The 15633-nt window shown below is 41.8% G+C and overlaps 1 protein-coding gene across 1 annotated transcript in view; it reads right to left on the bottom strand.

The window, feature by feature from the left end:
• The window catches only part of LOC147023142 (nuclear factor of activated T-cells, cytoplasmic 2-like), an 88497-nt gene that overhangs the window by 61833 nt on the left and 11031 nt on the right, over positions 1 to 15633 (bottom strand). The window contains exons 2-5 of the mRNA XM_085888260.1: positions 10396 to 11191; positions 9730 to 9892; positions 8297 to 8496; positions 2036 to 2208 (exon numbers count right to left, since the gene is read on the bottom strand). Of these exons, the coding sequence (XP_085744386.1) occupies positions 2036 to 2208; positions 8297 to 8496; positions 9730 to 9892; positions 10396 to 11191 (1332 nt within the window). The remainder of the gene's footprint in view (positions 1 to 2035; positions 2209 to 8296; positions 8497 to 9729; positions 9893 to 10395; positions 11192 to 15633) is intronic.

Here is a 15633-nt window from a genome sequence, read left to right as displayed (position 1 = left end):
CAACAGCCGAGTGGGATTTGAACTCAGGATCCAAGGATCCCAAGCCCACCACCCTAACTATTAAGCCAACACCAGGCATGTGTGCTCCTCCATAACTCAAAACCCATGATTTGATTTGGCCTACTCTTTTGTAGGTCTTTTGATTTGGCCTACTTAAAAAGCCTTGCTTTGAAAACATGATCTACTCTCATGCAATAATTCAAGTAATATAATCAAAGTATTATTTCGAATTTGAGGATCAGATCTTGTGGACTAAATAAGTGTCGAAATCTGGAGTGTTATCTCGAGTGAAATATGAAAATTTAAAGACATTACCAATTTTTATCAATCAGTCTATTTATTTAAGCAAAGCATTAAACTCAACTTCTACTGTTCAGACGATTATATTGAGTGAAGAAATGTGTCGAAAGTATAACTTCATTGAGTGCAACCAAAATAAACCAGCAGGATTGCCGCTCTGTACAATCTGCTTTTGCAAGCCATGGCGATACAGTTGACAGGGGGCTATTTCTTGGCAAAATGAATGATGAGCTGTTACGGACGCAGTTGTTTTTTTACACGAGATTTTACACCATCAGCGTCGATGGCAGGTGGGGGAAGGAAGATGCACAGAAGTTGTGGAAGATAGAATTAGCCATGAACCAAAAAATCACGGTTTCCAGAGGAGCAGGAGACGAGTTTAAGCGACAAATGGTAATTGTACTTCAGTTATCAATCAAGTGAAAGAACTCTTCAGTGATTGGGTGCTTCGATATAGACTTAATGAGTTTGTTTAAAAGGAGTAACTTCCATGCCTGGAAACAAAGGGGTTTTTTTGGTAAACTTTGACAGAGCAGAGATGATTAAATCATTTTGGCATTTTGGCATTTTGGAGATGGAATTTTATCAAATTTTAGAGAGTTGGGGATAAATAATGACAAACTAAGAAAGATAATATCAGTGATTGCAGAGGCACTTACAGAAATATATATATATAATTTTTTTTTATATTCACATATAATATACTGTATATACATATATTAGGTCATAGATTGTAGACAGAAACCGCCCAGGGTGGTACTACCATTCTGACCTAGGAGCGTTAAAGTGGTGCCCAGAACAATCTTACACTCTCCGTGTCAGGGTTGCTGGTCTTACTTTCTGTCTCACTCAAACGATAGCGACCGGGTGAGCTTTAATCTCTTTTCTGCAAACAAACATCATATACTTTTCATCATACATTTTTCTTACTCATTCATTTTCCCTCCTCACTTTATTCTCTCTTTTCTTACTTCTCTATGCAGTTCTTTTATTTAAGGCTTGGCCTCAATGAGGACTATTTAGTTCGTGCCTGCAGCCTTCAACATAAAAAAAAAAAAAATATATATATATATATATATATATATATATATATATATATATATATATATTGACAGAGAGAGATGTTGTTATCATTGAATATTAACATTAACATGTTCGTATTGAACAATATATTACTGTAGTTAAATTCAATATCACTTGCAGATAATTAACATTGTTATCATGTAGGCCATATAAGTGGAACATTTGGTTTCCGAATCAGCTAACCACATCATTACAAGTTTCCCATACAGTCCAAATAAACAAGTGCATGCCAGGGTTCCTAAACATTGTCATTATCCCTCGAATGAGTCTTTTACAGGTAACATTTTAGGACCCGTCCCAAGTTTTTAAGAAGGATTTTGTCAACCATAAAGTGTTGACTGGCGCCACAAGCAAGCCAGACCAGGCTGGGTAGTCAGATCTTCCTCATGGAAGATTGTGAATGAGCCATCTTGGTTTTATGGACATTCTGATAGCAAAGATCTCCTCTATTTCCAGAAGCTAATTAGACTCGCGATAATTAAAATCAGTCGAATTTGAACCTGCAACTTTTTGAGATGCCAGTCTAGTGTACTAACCAATAACTCACCACCAAGTATTGTAAGAGACAGGCATATGATTGTTTTAAAGTATTTCAATGATTTATGTAGTGAGTGCAAAGAAGGAATGATAAAACAACGGGTATACTACATACAGCACTCGATTGGAATGGAGGTGGCTTGCAGCGTGATGGATGCACCGCGTGGTTGAGGGATGGATACGCGAAACACAAGGCGCACACGCGTGTTCTTGCGGCCAATATCTGTCTCTCCCGCACGCAGTTCAATGTCTGCATTCCGCAGCTTCAAGATACCAGCGCAATCCACACTGAGCAAGAAAAGAACGACTTAATCAATTGAACTGCTACAGCAGAAATTGCACATTGCAGAAAAAAAACGTTTCTGTAAGAAGCTAAACAAATGGTATTTTAACGTATACGGATGGGAAAATTCATCTGAACTGTGTGATACGAGGGCTGCACTTTTGAGTCCAGGTAAAAGAATGTTGCTATATGTTGAATAACATACTTATACAGAGTGTGGAAAATCCAGAGATTGAGTAGCTATCATGGATCAGTCACCAATGCAATCAGTGCATTCAGGCACCAAAACAAAACAAACAGTATAGTTTTTGAGGAAAAACAAAAGTTATCAGATTAAGTTGATATCATATAATCGCATGAAGTTATATTTACAAAACGTGGAGCGAAATCGAGCATTGTAAGCATAACGAGGAAGAACTTTCCATCATTAGTAAAGGGAATATTATTAACGATGAGCACAGAAGAAGGCAGTCATGCCGTCCTTATAAGTGTACGCACTTGTACCAACGTGTCGTTAGATTTTGTGGTGAGCGATCCAAAAGGTGATGAATCCCTTTGTATATAAACCATCGATGAATCAGACGAAAGGGTAATTTACATATAATAATCAAAATTCCTTCCACACCTCAATATTCTCTCAAACTCAGTCTCCTTTCCCTTTTGTTGCGTCTTACCCTGCCTTTAAATGTAGCAACTACTGACAGCCATTCCCATTATTACATTCATTTGTGCAAAATACACAATTTATGTATTATTTTTTTTAAACAATTTTGAAAAGAAGTTTTCCACCGATGTAGAATAAATCTGAAAACGATTACTGTTGTCAAAGATGGCAGCAAAGCAACCCTGCTCAGCCAAACATCCTTCCAAGTGCCGAGTGGCGTTCACAAATTTCTCGGTACGAGACACAGTGGTCCAAGAAACGCCAACGCGTTTTTATTACTATTCCCCTGTAAATGTACAAATAAGTAGTAATGAAATTTAATTATATAACTTGTTATATATCCTACGAAATATTTCAAGATTGTGTTGGCGTTTCTTGGAATGTTTTTGATCTCATTCCGAGAACATTTTGAGCACCTCCGCAAGTCAAGCAAATAATTGTCCTGTTTTGTCAAACTGAATCTCAGAGCTTATTATAACACTCCTGCTTATAATCATTGTGTACCTTTGAACATCGAGGTGATGTGTGGATGGTGGGGGGGGGGGAGGATGGAAACGGGGAGGGGGTGTTCAACATGATGGGCTGAATCAAGAAATCTTCCAATGTCTGAGGATATTACATTTTATAAATAGCTGGGGCATGACGTTAAATACAGTGGGAATGGAGGATTGCAGAGATATGTCAGCATGCATGGAATATTAATAAAATGACATGTGACTTAAACTTGAGTTTCCCACCTCAGAGGGTAAGTGTTCTTACCACTTGGCTATATCCTGAGGGACATAAAAAGTAGTAAATAGTGTGATAAACAAAGTATTCGAGTGAAAAAAAAGCAATGTAATGCACAATATTTTGTTACAATAAAGACAGTATGAATTAAATTCTTGGACATTTGTAGTCTGCATGCTATACTTGCATCGTGGCAGAATATCCTCCAACATAATTTCCGCGTACTCGTACATTCCCACTTTCTGTCCGAAATATATTTTTCCTCCAATCCCCCACCCCATCTCAACTAACTTCTCACCTCCATACCATTCCTTCTCTTCCCTTTCGAAATCAACCCTCCAACCCTTCCCACGTGCATACGTTTCTGTACAATGGCCCTTTCATCAAATGAGAGATTAATTCATAGCTCTGCTTTTGGGGTGACAAAGTTACTCCAGTGATAAACTGCAGTAAATTTGAGGTGAGAGTGATATTAACTTATAATGTGAAAAATTTCACAAAAGTAACAAAAACATATCTTCAATATCTTACCTTGAGGGTCTCTGTATTGAGAGAAGGGAAACAAATCATATATGTATACAGGTGCATGTGTCTGGATCTTGATTCATGCGGTCATTCCATGTGGTTTCACCCCAAGAAAAACAGAACATTCAGATTGCCTTAATTTCAAGCCAGTGTGCGAACGGAAACGCGGCTTTGCGTTCACTCAGGAACCAACGGTTGCTTTCTTGGCTGGCTGGATTTTTCTCGCCAAGACGACAAGGCAAAGAAGGCAGGCTCTCCAACAGAACCAAACAATATATTAACGATCATAATAATGATAATAATAACATTATTGCACCGACACGTGGAGTTCAAAAACTGTTGGAATCTTGACACAAGGCAGATATAAAACACGTGACTTAACTTGCTTCCTTCAGCCACAGATCCTGCCACAACTGCAGTCAAAGGTTTGTGGAAGGATGGAAAGCAAACAAAGGAAGCAACATCACAGAAAGATAGATATACCATGAAGAAATGTGGAAAAATTACGTGCCCAGACTGGGAATCGAACCCAGGTCCTCTGGAAAAACGTATCAGTGCTCTCCCATCTGAGCTATCTGGGCGACCCAGTGGCTGAGCAGATCCACCATCAGAGCACTGGCACAGTTTTCCAGAGGACCTGGGTTCGATTCCTGGTCTGGGCACGTAATATTTATGATGTTCTATCCTGTTCGTTTTCTAAGTATATATATATATATATATATATATATATATATATATATATATATATATATATATATATATATATATACACATAAATAAATAAAACCCCGTCCTGGCAGAAAAATTGTGCGACCTCATTCATCCAGGCTGGGGAGAATTTGTGTGTCACATGATAAAGCTGGAAATCACTTGGGACGTCTCTATCGGACTGGTACTAGTCTCGCCTGGACTCCAACCAGTGCCACCAACTCTGTCTCCCACATCAACTAACTTCTGTGCTACTCTCCCTGTGCTATTCCACCAGCTCACTTTCCTGCACCAACTACTGTCCCTGGGCTCTCTGCTAGCCCCCATTCACCTTATGAATGGGCATGCCGAAGCATTGCTCGCTTAGCTGAGCAACAGTACATAGCTCATACCACTCCGCGTCCTCTAAGACCGGTGTTTTCCCCCAGGGCCCGCAATAAATAAAATGATTAGAAACGGAAAGTAGGGAAAAGAGAAAATGGGATCCATGTTATGTCATATACTGTATATCCCAGTCCATAATCTGGTATAATTGGCCCGTGAAAGCGGAATCGCAAACTATGTACGCAGATGTGGCAGTACTGTATTTACATTGACACAAATACACAATGGGGCTTACCAGTCCTTCCCACATATATATTTCACTGACACTCATTACATCCAAATTATGTCACTTTATCGGTGGGAAAATGTGATAGCATACGGTAAGTGGTTCAACTAAAGATATGTCTATAATCACAAGAAAACTTATTAGACTATTTGTTTATCAAAGTCCATCAGCACCTCTCGACATGTTCTTTAGAAGCCTGAAACGATTCCAAAACGCAGTTACTTTTATGTGCTGTTTTATGTATTTGTGGATAAATGTATTTTTAAAAGACCAGTGTGCTGGTGTTAAAGTGTTGCAGATAAATGCAGCTCACTAGAGACTAGACTCTGGAACAGGCTTCATTCACAAAACGTTTTGTACCAGGGAAGTTAATTTAATCTGGACAAAAGACAATAACGGATGAAGATTAGTCCAACGTAATTTTGAACCACAATCAAGGACTAAAAGATATGGAGTAGGAACCATCAACCCATGAAGGGTTACACTGCATTGGTGGTGTTCGAGGCCCATTCCCTTGACAGAGCATCAGATCATTCACGGCAATGTGCGAGCGGTTCCTTGGCGAAGAAGCCACTCCATCGCAGGGTGTGGAAATGTGTATATTGAGCAGCCATGGGCACAAACTAAACTAATCTTGCGCAAGACAAATTACCGCTCACATGCAGTAGCTCAGTTTAAGTTGGATGGCCAAGTCACAGCACTGTCTGTTGTTAGATGGATTGCCATAAATCCTTCATCAAAACTCCATATGTGACACTCGTTCACAATGTGATGAATAATCTGATTTGGGTGACCACAGTCACATGCTGGGCTGTCTTTGAAATTCCATTTGTGGAGGTGGTGGGATGTCCTTACATAGAGTGCGGATCCTGTTGAGCACAGACCATTGTTTCCAAGGGAGGTTGAAACCTGGAGGATCTTCTGTCGGATCACTCACCAGTTCTTTGTTAGCAATGTTGTTGTTTGTCCAGAGATTGTGCCACTTGTCCTTTGCATCAAACTTCACATCACTCAATTTGCAGAGCCACAGAAAGGTTTGTGTGATGAGTCGCATATTCGGTAGATTCTGCGGGTCTTCATGGATTGGAAATTCTGGGTTGGCTTTGATGCGGTCAAACTCTCTCGGCAATCTTGCCTTCCGGCGCACGTCACAGGGTGGGATGTTAAACAGGACTGGGAGCCACTGCATGGGCGTGTGTTTCAGTGTACCACTAATTATCTGCATCGGTGTTTTCAGGACAGCGTCCAAGTGATTTGCGCATCTGTTTTCTGCCCAAACAGGAAACAGTATTCTTCTGCATAGTACACAAGAGCAAGGCAAGCAATAGGGCACAAACTGAAGTGGTGTAATGTTAAATTTTTCCCACACAATGCTCATTTCATCTCGGCACACATGCCTATATGAAATGTTATGATTCTTATTAACGACCAAACCATATTTCAATTTCTTATGATTTGGTTGATAAAAAAAGTATTTCTCCAAGAACCAATCTTACATCTGACATTAAAAAAAAAACCTTTCTGTAAGTAAATTGGGAAATTCTGGTTGATTGTCCCCCTCTCAAAATCAGCAAGGCAATTTAATCTATGCATTACTGTGCTCCATGCTTTACATAAAGCAGGAGAAAGAAAGTCTCCCCTTCATGATCAGTGTTTGTAAAGTGAATATCGGTGGAAGTGGTTTCTCGAAGTGCATTTCAGTGTGTTTAATCCAAATTGCAATGTTTGTAGCTGATTTGGAATTACAATTCCAGATAAGATATTGTCATCATGCACCGTTTGTCTGTTCGTCCATCAGTCTCCTATTTTGACTTCTCCGGTGAAACCGCTGGGCTGATCCGGCTGAGATTTGGCAGCAAGGTTCTGCTCCTGACTGGTAACTGGGATTGCAAAGCTAGTTCCGGTCACGTGACTTTAAGTTCGTCAAAATGGCCGACTTCGTAAATTTCTTCAAAAAAATCTTCTTCTCCAGACCCGCCAGCCAGAATGCTACCAAATTTGGGTTACAACATTAGGACATGGTCCCGATGTTAAATTGTGGAGGCCAAGCCGATCACGTGACCGGAAGTGTGTCAAAATGGCCGTCTCACAATTTCCTTCAAAAATCTTCTTCTCCAGACCCACCAGCCAGAATGCTACCAAATTTGGGTTACAACATTAGGACATGGTCCCGATGTTAAATTGTGGAGGCCAAGCCGATCACATGACCGGAAGTGTGTCAAAATGGCCAACATAGTCAACTTTTGGGGAAATCACATAAATTCCTTCAAAAATCTTCCTCTCCAGACCCACCAGCCAGAATGCTACCAAATTTGGGTTACAACATTAGGACATGGTCCCGATGTTAAATTGTGGAGGCCAAGCCGATCACATGACCGGAAGTGTGTCAAAATGGCCAACATAGTCAACTTTTGGGGAAATCACATAAATTCCTTCAAAAATCTTCCTCTCCAGACCCACCAGCCAGAATGCTACCAAATTTAGGTTACAACATTAGGGCAGGCCCGAGATAAGCTATCGGTCCAGTGGTCCTATTTTTAACAAATGCTTTCAGCACAACTATTTATCTATTGACTTGGATTTCAAAATTAAACGTGCAAACACAAACAGCAGCTGCCTTTAATTATACTTGTATGAACAGTGCACACTTATGTACAATTATACAATTTCTTTTTGTGCAGCATTTATGTCATAGCAAAAGATTGCTCATTATAGAATCAGCACCACACTCAAGAAGTTTCAACATGGAGGATTGTCCTTAGTGCAAAGCAATGATGTGCAGACATGACTATGCGTAGACATGTTGGAGTCGATTTGACAACATCCGACACGGTTGAAAGAACACAAAAAAACTTACACAGCACGCATGTCGTTTGTTGGAGAGAGTGGGATTTCAAGCACCTTGGTGCCCCCGACAATAATCTCGCGATTTAGGCAGGTGACAGATTTTCCAGTGACCTTGTGTACTTGGTAGAATGGATGCGGACGTAGGGCACGCTCATCCGCAGTGCCGACAAACAAATGGAGCATCAGCATGCTGTCATTGTACCCCAGAAGCTTCACATGGAGAGCAGGGATGTAGCAAGACCAAGATGTGATAAACATATTTGAGTTGCTCAGCACAGTACAAAAGTCTTTCTCATGCTACACAACTTGAAACAACCATATGGGCTAATGTATATTCTATGTGTGCATGAGGATGGTTGGGAGCAGAGGAGGAGGATACAATGAGAGAGTTAAAGTTGATAAAAGGAAGATTCTCGGGGGGGGGGGGAAATAGGACCACTGGACCTGTAGTTTTTCTGAAGGAATTTACACGATTTTCACAAAAATTAACGAAGGCCGCCATTTTGACACTGACAGTCACGTGATCGGCATGACCTCGGAAATTTAAAATCACCACTCTGTTCTAATCCATGCATCCAAATTTGGTAGCATTCTGACTGGTGGGTCTGGAGAGGAAGATTTTTGAAGGAAATTGTGAGACGGCCATTTTGACACACTTCCGGTTAAGTGATCAGCATAACCTGTGCTATTTAACATCCCAACCCTGGCCTAATGTTGAAACCCAAATTTGGTACCATTCTGACTTGTGGGTCTGGAGAAGAAGATTTTTGAAGGAATTTACCAAGTCTGCCATTTTGACCTAAGAAATGTCAAGTGACTAGAACGAACTTTGCAATTCCCGTTACCAGTCAGGATTGGAACATGGCTGCCAAATTTCAGCCGGATTGGCCCAGCGGTTTTGCCTGAGAAGTTAAAATAGGAGACGGACGGACGGACGGTGCACAATGACAATACCTTATCTGGAATTCCAATTCCAGATAAGCTCATCATAAAAGGTAGAATAGTGTGAAAGGAAAATAGGTTTCTGAGGAGATAGGAGTAAAGGGGGTTTAGGGGGAAGGAGGCATGTGTATATAGCATAAGGAGGATGGGGGAACGGAGGGGTTTGGTGAAATTAAAATTTGAATCGTTTGAGTACATAATAAATAGATGACTAACGAGCAACACCAGCAGTGGACTATTATAGAAAATATATTACAGACTGGTGTGAGTATAAATTAATCATACGAAAGCAATGCATTAGTCCTTTCAGAGTTTTGCCCCACTGATCCAACCATCAAACTGCAATTATGGCTCCTGTACTTAGATATGAACAAGTGTTAACATGACCGAGTGAATTGAAAATCCAGTATATTATGTGAAGACGATAAGATGACATGAGCTAAGAAAATAGCATACATTGAAACTCTTGTCAATGTAATGCAGGCCTATTTAAATAATTACCTGCACAGTTGGATGACCTCCTTGCTGGGCTTTCACCGCTCCTCTGCTGCCTTCTGTTTCGTAATGGGCACGGTGATGAGAACGAGGTTCCGCCTCAAGCTGAACCTCATAAGGACCCGATCGGGAAGGCAGAGGCCAGTCAAGGGGCAGCATGGGATCACCCCTTCCAGATATATGCAAGATAAAACAAGCATTTAGTCACAAACAAGTTATCTTAAAGTGATTTTTGTGGCTTTGTAGTTTAGCGAATACTATTATCGTGCTTTTCGATCATTGTTCTGTTGGAATAAAAAGGATGAAGCTGGAATATTGTAGCAACAGTCAGAGACTTTCAAGGCTCGAGGCCTTACAACAAGATGCTCGACATTGCTTCAACCGCCGAACCACACCAAAGTACTCTGAACTATAACGACCATCTCGAGGTGTTCGAAAGGTGTAAGCTTGGTCAAGCAATATTGCACCATCTGAATGCAAACACATGCTCACAAAGAGATGGAAAATGAACATCTACTTGACGCAAGGTGGATTCCATAAAAATTGAACAAATCCGATTCTTGTTAAAGCAGCTAATATGGATCTCGCACTATGTACATTTGAAACAATGAATATTTGCAGCAGCCAAGCACAATTTGGGTTCTCAGAATGTGATGGATGAATAAAACCCACCTGACATAGGGTTCAACAGGAATCTGGATCCGAGGATGTGTCCAGACGACGGATGAAGGAATGGGTAAATGACTATCAAGACGTGAGATTGCAGGGTGGCCAACATTAGCAGAGCAAAAAGGATCAAGAAGGTTGTAAGGGTTGAGAGAAAGGCGCTTCTCAGGGAAAGGATGATTGCCAATAAGTGCTTCTGTGCTGCGTGCTGGATAGAGTCGCGTTCCAGCATGCTGCAACACGTGTGAGCGCTGTGGTGAAAGTGATCGTGAGCGAACATACTGCAGGCACGGTGAAGGTGGTGTCATGAGTTCTGAAGTTCCAGTACACCCAGGGTGTCTTCGTTTTCCCCGAGGAGAGCCAGGCCGGGGTGAAACAGGGCGGTGCTGCAAGACATCCCCGTAAGGTGAGAGATGAGATGCAGACGAGGTGCGGTGAAGGTCAGCACACGGCAGCGCAGAAAGATCAATATCGATGTCATCAGCATCAGGTGCATACACACCCTCACCCTGTGAGCTATCTGACTTGCAACTCGTAGGTGATGGACTGCGGGATGTGGCACGTTGACGGTATGCATTATGATCTGGTCCCAATCCAGGCCCTGGCACTTCCAGCTCTCCCGGGGTGATGTGGATGCTGGGACAACGCGTGTCTGGCAGTGTAGTGGTGGGGAAGTGAAGGCCACAGCCTTGTGTGAGACTCAGGCCGAAAGAGTTTTGTGCATGAAGTGCTGAAAGCTCGGTGTATACATTCTGGTGGTGTTCTGGACATTGTGGCATAAACATACAAGGCTGCTCATTACCTGCAAGATAAAATAAAAGGGCAAGAGCAGAACAAAGTTATTGTTGCATGGTTGGGCACACATTTACTGCCACAATAACTTTTAGCGCAAAATTTATCACTGCATACGATTATAATGTGCAGGCTCTCATCTGAATCATGAAGCTATCTTTCTAAGTCATGAATGCAAAGTAGTTTACAGTATTAGAAATATATTTTTGATTATAATCCAAGCAATGTGACACAGCATGCGTAATTAAGGGTCATAGTTTTGCACATTAACAAATGCAAGAAATATTGCAGTGAGATATACCATGACTTGAACATGAGTGTTCGAAGTAAAGACGTCTCATTCAAACTTGATCTGAACTAAAGTTCGTCCTCACATATAAAAATGAAAAAAAGGAATCGTTGCTTGAGAAATATTAAATAATCATTTGGTGACCTTGTGACCCTGCCAAAGGAACAGCGTCAACAAGGCCTAAAACCCCTGAAAACAATTTTTTGGGATTAAAATACCTTTCTGAAGATTTGTTCAAATCTTTATAATTTGCATTTTGTAGCCACCTGCTCAATGTTTCTTATTTCAATGATAAAATTGTGGAGGTTTACATAGAATGATTGTGGATCCAGGATTGTGGTGATGTGAATAAGAGAGATGGTTTCTCTTTAAAATGGCAACTTGGCCCAAAATGGATTTTCTCCTCTGATAAAGAGAAGTTAATCTGCTGAATGTTTTTATTTTTTTTTACAAGGTCGAGGCTCATGGAAGAGTTAGAACATGGAAAAATAATGAAACAGAACAGAACAGTTGCAAAAAAGTGGAAAGGGGGAAAGATTGCCAAGTTTATAGTCCGATTTTGTCAGTGGTGGTGGAGAGGCTGAAATAAGTGGAAACAGAATGGATACCGATCATGGAAAAGAGCTAATGTAAAGCCAGGTGAACCCGTGTCTATTCCATGGAACGAGTAGTTTAAAAACAAACTGAACAGGAGCGAAAACTTATCCCTCTAATGATGACTCCTCCGTTTGATCAATGCAAAGGGCAGCAATGGCATCGAGCACATGAGTTAATCTCATCTCATGAGTCCGAAGCAGATTAAGTTGTCCATCCCTACTTGTGCTACATCCTATTCCCAATGCATTTTGTGCCAAGGGAAACAACACCTCGGTAATGTTCCTGCAGCTGCGAGAACAGAAACCTTTGTGACTACAGGAACTATTAGCCATTCGGTGTCACATTTCAAGGAGAATTATATACGAACAGAATTGCATTCTCAGTTTCAAGAGTTCTGAGCAGGTCATGGTCAATAGAAAAGATATCCTGCAGCTATGGGAAAATATCAGGGAACTCACTCGTGTTGTCGGCTTAATTCTCATGGATGATCACTCTCGCCAACCTGCACTTAGCAAGCATGACGAGCTTGCCAAACACCGCTCAATATGAGTTGAGGGAAGTCCTTGTCCTGCAGTGGACTGAAATAGGTTGGGTTTGAGGTTCATGTTTCTGTATGTTGGCTGCTGTAATCCAAATCTCTCCTTTTGGTTCCTGGCTGAATTTTTTTTTTAATCCCATGAAAGTTCCAACATGAAGACATCTCAAACACGAAGACTGGTGTTGGCTTAGTGGTTAGGGTGGTTGGCTTGGGATCTTAGGGTCCTGAGTTTGAGGCCCGTTTGCCGCTGAATTAATACACCAGGTGGGGTTTACTCAGCCTGTCATCCTTCTGAGATCGGCGAAATGGGTACCAGTATACTGGTATAGGGGCACAGCATCAGTGGCACAGCTGTGCCCCAACAAAAAGATAGCTACCTGGTAGCCAAGTTATCATACACAAAAAGAAGAAGACCTCAAACACCTTTCCTGTGTTTGTGTGTCTGTTTGTTTGTGTGATCGTTTGACGTATATGCACTTCTGAACCATGAGACAGAATGAGTTGAAAACTGCTGGTTCTACTTTGGGTATGGGAGGGGGTAGGGGTGGAGAGGTGTTAACAAGAATGTTTTAGACAGTTTAAAAAAAATCATCATCTGGGGGGTGGGGGGAGGTTGTGGTCGGGGGAGCATCCCAATTCTCTCTAAGTAAATGTGTATCGTATAGTACCACTCCCGCTGTGGGTGAGTATTACAGGTCATCTTAAAATACGCTAATTCTGGGGTAAATAACCTGTCCTTTGGGGCATTAACCCATCCATCAGCCTGGTGTTGGCTCAGTGGTTCGGGTGGTGGCTTGGGATCCTAGGGTCCTGAGTTCAAGCCCCATCTGCCGCTGAATTAATACACCAGGAGGTTGACTCAGCCTGTCATCCTTCCGAGGTCGGTGAAATGAGTACCAGTTCCAGTGTGTGTAGTGGTAGAGGGGCACTGCATCAGCGACACAGTCGTGCTTCAAGAAATGATAACTACCCCGGCAGCTAAACTGCCATACGACCACAACCCATCCATTAGGACATATTCTTCACTAGTAATTTTGGGTTTATTTAGGATTAGGTTACTTATGATTCCTATGCTAATTAATCCGTCGAGTAATTTAGTTGAGTAATTTTGGGAGGACTGGTTATAGTGAATTTCCACAGCTTTGTAAGAAAAAAAAACAATGTGGATACAGCAGCATGTGACCAGACACAAGCGACTAAGTCAAGTATTGTCATGGTGATTGCTCGTCGAGGTGAATTATTGAGGGGGAAGCATGTTTTATGGGCCGAGGATCAAAGGGAGAGAGAAAGTCATCATTGTGCAGGAGCCTTGAGAGAGGAGCCGAGTCATGCAGGCTGGGGTGGTAATGGACGTATATGGTTTGGGCCTTTTTTAATAATGTTATGATGCACTCTCTAAAGTGAAAGAAAGAAGGGAAGAAAAGAGAAGATAAGGGAAGGGAAGGAAAGAGAAGAGAATATTGACCAGAGAATTGTGAGGACCAGTGCCATGTAGGGTCTGTGACTCATGGTACTTGTGGTTAGGCCTTGTTTTTGCTCAGCAGCCCCATGGGTGCTGGAACAGGTCGCCTGTGGAGATGCTCCCACACAGTATTTGGTTCAATTAGATTTAGCAATGAGGTGTGAGAGTTTTCCAAGCTTTTCAACTCCTGAGTGCTGCACACGTGATTCGCAGGCAGCACCATTATGTGGCTTCGAGCCGGCGATGCTGCTATCAGAGAGAGCAGGTATCCTTTTGTTTTATACAGGTATATGGCTATGCTGAGATGGCTATGCTGCTGCTATCAGAGAGAGCAGGTATCCTTTTGTTTTATACATTATCCAGACCCATAGAAGAGCAAGGCCACAGATGACAAAAAGGCATTGAACCGATAGTAGGGCAACAACTTGATGCAATAACTAAGGGAATTAACACACAGGAAAAGAGAAGAGGGAAGGAGAGGGATAGGTTGTTATGAGGATTAATAAGGAAGAAAACATTGCAGGTTAGGATTGGGGGGGGGCGGGTTGGGGGGGTAACATGAGATTGTGCTGCACCACTTGCCCTATCGGAAATTGTGGGATTGAACAGACTCAGGATGGCCATTGCAAAAAACGGGAGAAAAGAGGAACAAAAGCATGGAGGTGTACAGTAAGCCTGGTTTGTGGATGTTTAACCAATACTTGAAGAACACATGCATCCTTGGAACACCAGACTCAGTGGGGGTAATGGACAGACTGTCTGCTCTGAGTCTGGGAGGTCGGCAGTCAAACCCAACCCTGGCCGAGTCATACCAAAGACTTCAAAAATGGTACGTGCTGCTTCCTTGCTTAATGCTGAGCATTTAAATAGGATAGAGCATCGACAAACAAACAAGGGTTAGCAATCATTGCGCAGGCTTCATAGGCTTGATGAAAATGGCCTCCTGTGTTGTAGTTCCTTGCGAGGGAAGATGTATCAAATTATATCCTGGAGCTCCTGCAGAGGGTCGAGTGGCCGAGAGAGCAGAAAGGGCTATATCGGGGGAGAGGCAGATAAAAAAAAAACACAGAGGCCATCAGCCTGTTTGCAATGTGAGAGGAAACCTTATGCTTCAGCCTCATTGCAAAAGATGCCCTAATGTTGAGAGCTTCAGATTCCACAGATTTGCAATCCTCGTTTCCAGTGATCATGTGCGAATCAATCTCACAACATCCTCATTCGATGCATCTTCTCATCAGCCTTCAATTAATTGTCTTTGTTTTTTTTCATTTACTCAATGTTTCAACTGCTGCACATATGCTATGAGACCTCTAAAGAACAATAGAACCTCAAGTACTTCACTGGATTATAAACACGAGCAGAGTACCCACCCTACGGGCGATCTTGTTCCAAGCATGCCAAGTGTTCTTCTGACGCATTCTTTTATTTGGGCGGTGTATAGGCAAAAACAAATAACCCGGGTTACGTGCATGAAGCGAAAACATATCAACTGCTTATAATTCAAAACACCTCACTGCACTGGAAAACGTGGGGACAGGAATACTGTATTGTAAATGGTGGGGACTT

The sequence above is a fragment of the Eptatretus burgeri genome, chromosome 7, assembly GCF_056783735.1.
Source record: "Eptatretus burgeri isolate ZD-2024b chromosome 7, Ebu_testis_v1, whole genome shotgun sequence".
Taxonomy (NCBI): domain Eukaryota; kingdom Metazoa; phylum Chordata; class Myxini; order Myxiniformes; family Myxinidae; genus Eptatretus; species Eptatretus burgeri.
This window is presented reverse-complemented; position numbering and strand designations above follow the sequence as displayed.